This window comes from Trachymyrmex septentrionalis, unplaced genomic scaffold (assembly GCF_001594115.1).
Source record: "Trachymyrmex septentrionalis isolate Tsep2-gDNA-1 unplaced genomic scaffold, Tsep1.0 scaffold243, whole genome shotgun sequence".
NCBI classification, from domain to species: Eukaryota; Metazoa; Arthropoda; class Insecta; order Hymenoptera; family Formicidae; genus Trachymyrmex; species Trachymyrmex septentrionalis.
The window spans coordinates 113,653-121,664 of record NW_017305401.1 but is presented as its reverse complement, the minus strand read 5'-3'; the positions used below and the strand labels follow the sequence as shown (position 1 = coordinate 121,664).

Sequence of the window (8,012 nt, the reverse complement as noted above, 5' to 3'; positions counted from 1 at the left end):
GATAATAGTATCGTCAGGATAAGTTGTGTCCTTAAAGAGTCTCTGATGTTGTTGCTAGGTAAATATTGATTAGAAGTGTATCAATGTGAGATACCGTTGGTGCCGCCTGCAAGGTGTTTTTACAAGCACAATAACGCCACGGATGCAGAGCGGATCATCAATCGTCTCTAATGATACGCGTTAAATATAAAAAGAAGAAAATATTCAAAATAAAGAGAGAACATGTTGCAAAATTTTTGCCAGTCATATTTAAAAAAAAAAACTCATAGTGTAACGAATGGATGACCATTAACGAGAGGGTCTTTTACCTCACAAAATTATTATATTACGCTCACCTTATATATACTTGAATATTTTAGTATAGATTTACTCTTTACATATTTTTATCTCTGTGGAAGACTACTTGGCTAATTTAGGCCACTGTTGAAATTCACCCCTTATTTGCCTTGATGTTTAAATTACAACAATAATATATAAAAAAAAAGGAACGAGAATTACTTGTTACGTAAATGGTAATTGTGATAGATTTTTTGATGATTTTTACAATCTCAAAAGTCTTATTATCCTAATATGTATAGAATTATATAGTCACTCTGTACGTAATAGATAAACTTTGCTTACATTGTTAAACTAATATTAAAAGCTCTCATAACTATCCACACTAAACAGTTTTACAACTGGCAGTGTAATCGAAGATCGTATTTCGAGTATGGGATAGGTTCTGTGTGTATTACTCTTTAGCAGTACTATTTTTATTGCTATACAACTTCCAAGGCCTTTTAGGTGCCACAGGTTCTCCGATATAATTTCAAGCAAAGAATTATTTGATCTTTCGATTTTGCGTTCGCCGTGGAGTTAAAATTATAATTTTCCGTTTCCTTCTGATAATTGTAGAATTGTCACCTGTTTTATTTACAAATCGGAGTTAATGCGGGATTACGTTTGTTTCCCAATACAAAATTGCTCTCGAAACTTTTACAAGCTATGTTTTACAATACTTGGCAACACGAGGAAGACATTTACGAGCGCCTCGGGCTGCTCTGTTTCTAATTTCGCGTATTTCACGATTTGCGTGAATCGACACAATATTTGTCAATCGTAAAATATGTCGTGTATTTGATGAGGAATCGTATATCACACGAAAAAATATGTTCCTGATTTTCAAAAGAGGAAGAAGAAAAAAAGAAAAGAGTCGCATATATTATATAATAAGAATTATTGCGAATGTTCACAAGCATTAACGAGACAGCTACAATTATATAAATAATAGGACTAACATGACACGACATAAACTGAATTCTAGCCTACGGTTAATCATAGTCTTCCTAGAATCCTAAAGAAAAAAAAAAGAGTATGACTTCGCTATATTGATTAGGGCATGGCCAATTAACACTATATAGCTGGTTATAAATGGAGAAAAGCGTAACACGAAAAGAATTATCTTACGAATTGCGCTTCGAATTACCAGCTCCATATTATTTTACTCGACATGGCTTATACACTAAAAAGTCCGTGATTAATTTTTACTTTTTCATGCCTTCAGCATAATTTAAGTTGAATTTTTACAAGAGGAAAAGAGGGGCAACAATCTATGATCAAAAAGGAAAGGGGAAAGAAAAAAAAAGCCATAGCTCATTATGTGTAAGCGTTCCGCGTTATTTTTGTAATAATATTTTTATTCCTTACTCGCTCGTATACATTGTCTTATATATACATATAATTAATTTTTACCTTTATGCAAGCATTATGTGTTCGATCGGCTGTTTCTGACGCTATTATAGCGTACTTATTTGGATACGTTAGATCATTTTTCCGCGGTAGTTATTGCCGGGGAATACGTGGTACGAGCTTGCTACACATATTTTGATCTATTACGTTTTTATTCGGGCGATCCGGAAAAACGGAATTGCTTTCAAATGTGTATTTATATTATTTATATATTGTTTTGTTTAATTGGTTTTATAAATTTCTCGCTACAGTTTATGTCTTATTCGAAAAGATAAGAAACGTTATTGACCGGTTTCTATTATACACTTCATTTCATTTTAATTGTGTTCTTTTCAGATACACACATACACACGTTTATTGTCATTGCTTTAATTTTTATATTTTTGTTGCTAACATTTTTTTTTCTTTTATTTCAAATACTCAATCTGAGGTGGGATGACAAGGAATTCTATACAGCTTGTCATATTACCTCGTAGGAAAAGGCAGAAAAAAGCGATTAGTTGTTATTCATAATGAGTATTGAAGTTGATTCTACTTTAATGATTTAACTACATTCCAAATCGATCATTTTATCTGTCACCTCGTATGAGATAGAAAAATTAAATTCTTTAGTGCCAAAACAGACTAATCAGAGTATTTATATAACATGTATATTATTGCTTACAATTTGTTTTATTCCTTATAAGTTTATTTTATTCGTCTTTTTAAGTTGCGTCGCGCGCGAGTGTCGAAGTTCTTAGAGTAAGAAGACAAAAAATTACGATTAAATCCTTGCTTAGTCAGTTAAAGTACAAATATTTAATATATATATATATATTCTATCTTTAGAAAGTAAGTAACGCGAAAGGCATGTTAATGGCGTATATACTGTTACTTGGTTTCATTCCTCAATAGTACTAGCTTTATTTATTTTGCATTAGTTTACTCGATGTAATACTTAACAGGCTGAGAGAAAGGGTAAAGAAAACGCTTTCGCCATCTGCCCTATACACGTGTAATATTTATTTTTGGATATTACCACACGTTCCTTTTTGGAGGTACTTTGTTTACATATCAAATTGACCACTAAAACCGCGTTACATACAGTTGCATTCCAATACGGTATGCTGAAAAACGTCAACTTGTCGAGTAGCATACCCTCGAATATATCCGTTCGGTGATCTCCGTATTTCTACTTACTTTTAAGTAGTGATCGCGAGGCTGACTTGAGAGAAACTTTTTATGGTAAAGTGACATTTGATTCTTAAAGCTTCTTACAGCTCATTTGCAGCTTATTGCGTAATCGAAAATAAGCGTCTACATTGAGCAATTGTGCTTTACCAAAAGTTAAAGCCTGGCTCCATCACATTTCTCTATGCAAAATTAGTTTCTAGTGTCGTTTCTCTCAAATCTATCTAAATAACATACTAAATAACATGTACTATGTATATCTGAAATGAACTTTCTAACGATTCAACCTATGTTGTACACATACAAATGTTGTAACAGCTGTCACGAAAACGATAATGCGGATTACTGTGTGTAAACCATGTTTTCCTAAGACCTCCATTGGTATTTTGCAAAGAATAGAACGAGGTATTTCTGGGGGGGGGGGGGGGAAAGAAAAGATCTTAAATGTTCCGACATCACTTACACTTCAAAATGTAAACTGTATAAGAATAGTACAACTGACGAAAAAAAGGTAAATTGTAATGCAATATGGAAAGCGCGTGTATACCAATATATTTTTTATATGCTAATGGGATGCCAAGGAGCATGGTCATCTTGTAATGTAACGTATTATTTAGAGTTATACACGTCCAGAGATCAACTGTGTACACACAAATCAGTTCCCTTTGAGACTACTCAGCCTTTATTAAACATACCCACCCCCCATTGTCGGACTACTTGAATTTCGAAGTATTTCAAATATGTATCTATATATATCTCTTAGTTTACGAGTTTTACGATTTTTTATCTTCCAAAGTTTGTCAAGACTAGTCCCCGAAATATCTGTAACACAGATCTAACTCTCTTCTATTATTTTTTTTTTTCTTTTTATTTACCGCAAATCAGCTTTTTTCTATCTTGAAACCAAATTTTAGTTTCATTTTTATATAAAATATTCAAATTTATGGTATTATACGTATACACATCTATATACACTTTTACAAAAAAAGAAAAAAAAATATTTTAATCTACATAATGTATTACATAATTAAAGATACGGAACATTTGCTACTTATATATTTGTCAAATGTATTATATTGAAAATATTTTATTATAGGATGGACAAATTTAGCCTTAAAAAAGAAAATAAATGTTCTTTGTTGATCGTACATTGCTTCATCATATCAACTCAATTTGCCATTACCTGTCAATTCATATGTACTGTCCTATACTAAGATATTCTCAAATGATATCACTATGCAGTTATTTGAAACGTGTAGAATTATACATTCTTGTCTGCGCATAGGCTGCAATGCAATAATAATATATTGTGATGCTCACAAAGCACATAACACATTTTACCAAAATTGTAATGTTTAAATATTTCATGTGATTTTGGAAACTGTTATATATTTTTTATTTCCTGCCAATTGTTTAATTTGTAATGTTGTTCTTTGTTCTCTTTTTCAATAAAGTAATCAACTAAATATGAAATTCTTTTTATTCACTGTAATCACACCTCGGACGCAATTTTATGTATGAGAAAACGACGTTTTTTTATACGATATTCGCATATTTATAATCATATATTTTACGTAAGCAATTGTTACTAATATTTATCTATTAGAAGCGACTAATTTAGTGCGGGCCTAACGACGAACAAATTTTCGACTTGAATATCTTTATTCGGATAGATACATCTATACATATACAGATTGTCCTATTTTGGAGATATATAACAACATATTTATTCGGAGTCTGAGTCCTTTCTGCCATACTGCTGTTTCGGTAATTCGTTCTGCAATTCAAGAACGTGTTCTATCGGTTTTGGTTTCCCATCATCGCCGATGCGGCAAGGACGCACGACTCCTTCCCTAAGCAACGATGTTATCTTTATATATATTTTTTTATATATATAGAAAAATATTATCATTATGGCGTTTGCAGCTGATAATATATTGCTGGTTTACATAATGATGTTATAAATATATGAAAACAGCTTTTGTTTAGCATTAGATCTCGATATGATTGTATATCTTTACGCATATCTTTGATCTGTGACGAATAAATAAAATCTCAATATACACTACTCACTTTGTTAATTTATCAACCAGATTTATTAATTTTAAAGCTTCGTATTCCTTTTGTTCCTCTGTCATGCCTTCAAGCGGATTTGGTTTGGAATGCTCGAAACATCCAGTTACTGGGTTTATTCTTAAAATAAAAGAAAACTATTTATTAAAGTTTTTCATTTCGTCTTATTGTGACTATTTCTCGTCGATTGCTTACCGTTCTTTATACTTTTGATATTCTTCCGTTTCGCTATCTTCCGATTCAGAAGAATAAGCCGTTTCCGCTTGGCTACGCCCCAATAATCCTTTAGTGGCAAACATTCCCGCCGCATTTCCATATCCTGTATATTTCACCATACGGCTAACTATAAATAATATTAACAATGTCATAACAGCACTAAATAAAATTATACTATATATATATTTGAAATATTTATATTATTTTAATACGGCAGATAAATACCATTTTCTTTACAAAGAACAAATAAAAGTTCTGCAACTAGATCACGTAATTCTGTGATAGGCGATGTTAGTAACTTGCATAACTTAGCCCTTAATGTCGTCCCTTCTTCAGGGCGATTCATCACATCCTTTAACGGAGGTAAAATCTATAAAATTTATTCATGAGATTATTTATTATTTCGGGCAATTAAAAAAAAATCATTTACTAAAATTTTTTTCTTTACCAAGTGAGAGAGTAGATTTAAAACAAAAATTTATTATAAAAATAACTATTTCGAATTTTATTACAAGATTTTACCTGCAGTCTTACATATTTGCGAACAAGCCTCTCTGATTTGACGAGTCTAACCAATGCAGTAATTATTGGAGAGAAATTTTCTAGTAAATGTGTTTTACATTCTAATCTTTTATCTAAAAATCTAAGTAAAACGCATATAGCGCTCATATCCATGTTTTGATACATATCTTCGCAATCTTTGCTGTTAACGGCTTGTATAATTGATGTATAACAGCTAAACGGTATCACAGTCAACAAATTGACGATATGGCTGAAAAAAAAAAGATAACTAATTTTCTTTTAATGCAAAAGTATATTATAATAAGATATCACAAATTGTTATTATTTTACCTTTCAAGGTCATCTTGTTGCACTGAGTATTTAAGAGTTAACAATTTATACAAAATTAACACCAAATTCTTATATTTTTCTTGGTCCTCAACTCCGATATCATCAGAATGTATATATAAATTGAATAGAACTTTTAAAACTTCACAGACTATTGTTATCTCTTCAGTCTAAAAATAACGAGAAAATTTGAATTTTTTAATTGATATAAAATATATGTAAAATATCAATAAATGATATTTAAATGAATCTTACTTTATTTACAGTTACCTCGCTATTTTGATTTTGAGTTGCAGCAAATTCCTCTATTATGTTAATAAGATATACATCGCCATATAAATCAGTTTTGATTATGTCTCTCGTAGATGTATTTAGTGCAGTGAGTAAAAACAATATTCTCACGTCAAATAATTTGACATCATAGGAATCATGTGTCGTATAATTTTTAATTCGATCGATGAGATAAGGCAAAGAAGAGATTAATACTTGCGACTGTTGCACTTTTACACTATTAAATAATAAGTTACACAGTAACTTCAGTGATTCTATTGTAACTGCAATCAAAAGCATTCATATATTTAAATATATATATATCATTTAATATAAAACAGAGATGTAAATGCATAGAGATTCTGTCACACATTTTGTACTAAATTTTAAACATTAGTTCATTAAATGAACATAAGAAATATATATTCTTACCGATTATACATGAAATTTGCTCTTTTTCACAGATTTTTGTTAAGCCTGCATTTTGTAATATAATTTTTATTGCATCATCATTGATTAAATCATTTAAGTTAGTTTTATCACGGCTAGAACAAAAATATATAAATACAGTGCCTGAATAAATATATCTCAAATGCATAAATATATGATAAATGTGTAAAGATAAATGCATAAATGTTAATAATATATATTTGCGCGCGCGCGTGTGTGTGTGTGTGTGTGTGTGTGTGTGTGTGTAGTATCAGAATACTAAGTAATTATAAATAAAAATTATAAATAATGTTTTATTCTTTAATGATTTTGTATAATTATATTAAATTTAATTACTTTCAATGATTTTATTATTGATCTTTTGTTATTGAGAAATATTATACCTTTACAATTATATTACAGAGATAAATATATAACATAAGTAAATTACCTAAGTATCCTCAAAGCAGCTAAACAATGATGATGTTGGTCTACATGAACGTAATCTGTTAGGTAATAAAACAATCTCTTCCATAGTTTCTCTCGTAAACAGGTACTATCCAACTCTTCAAAATTCGTCTTTTTATCATACTAAAACATTAATTGTATAATACATGTAAATCGTTTAAATAGTTTCTAGGAAAATGTATAAAAAGAAGAGAAAAGAGACTAAGAGAGAGAGTTTTTTTTTAACATATAAACTCTCTTATAATAAATGAATTAGAATTTAAAGAATTACTTGTGACAGATTTGCTTATTAATTTAGGGTACAAAATTGTGAAATTAACAAATTAAGATAAAATAAATTTAGATCAATGAATCACACACACAATAAAATAAAATTTCTTCTAAAATTGCAAGCTTTATAAAGCTGTGACAAGAAAAACATATATTATGTTTCTTAATAAATAAAGAAGTACTTCAAAATGTATACTTACAATCTCTAGAAACACAACAATATTTTTACAAAATTCTTCATACGTGCCGGAAATTAATTTCAAGATCAACTCTTCCGTGTTAGCCTGATCCATTTTAATACTCAACTCCAGTTTAATAGCAAGCAATAGTAAGCGCCTTTTAAATTATATTACATACTTTATTTTATAATATTAGACGTAATGATAAATTCATCCGAATCGATCGGAGCTCCACAAAGTTTGACAGCTGATTCTTTTCTTAACGTTTTTTTTTAACTCTCATTGGACGGAGCAAAGAATACGCGTTAGCAAGAAATGCTCACGTTATTTACATCGTTATGCGTCCAATCCGCTGTGGAG

At 30.1% G+C, this 8,012-nt stretch overlaps 1 protein-coding gene across 2 annotated transcripts; it reads right to left on the bottom strand.

Moving 5' to 3' along the window:
* Positions 1–4,342: 4,342 nt before the first annotated feature.
* LOC108748811 (synembryn) lies at positions 4,343–7,967 on the bottom strand. Of its 2 annotated transcripts, none has more exons than XM_018487174.1 (10): positions 7,674–7,967; positions 7,187–7,326; positions 6,739–6,851; positions 6,292–6,590; positions 6,040–6,206; positions 5,710–5,959; positions 5,413–5,557; positions 5,167–5,314; positions 4,972–5,091; positions 4,343–4,751 (listed from the first exon to the last, which is right to left on the bottom strand). In XM_018487174.1, the coding sequence occupies exons 1-10, from the start codon at positions 7,764–7,766 to the stop codon at positions 4,625–4,627; spliced, it is 1,602 nt and encodes a 533-aa protein (XP_018342676.1). In that variant the 5' UTR covers positions 7,767–7,967; the 3' UTR covers positions 4,343–4,624. The 2 variants fall into 2 exon arrangements, with proteins under 2 accessions (XP_018342676.1, XP_018342678.1); XM_018487176.1 differs by having other exon boundaries at positions 6,307–6,590.
* Positions 7,968–8,012: the final 45 nt, after the last annotated feature.

Excerpts from the sequence above, each read along its gene's own strand:
- LOC108748811 (XM_018487174.1), bottom strand. The coding sequence starts at position 7,766 with ATGGATCAGGCTAACACGGAAGAGTTGATCTTGAAATTAATTTCCGGC. Across the intron at positions 6,591-6,738 it reads GCAAATTTCATGTATAATCG|TTACAATAGAATCACTGAAG; the intron begins GTAAGAATATAT and ends TTTTGATTGCAG. Across the intron at positions 4,752-4,971 it reads CTGGTTGATAAATTAACAAA|GGAAGGAGTCGTGCGTCCTT; the intron begins GTGAGTAGTGTA and ends ATCGTTGCTTAG.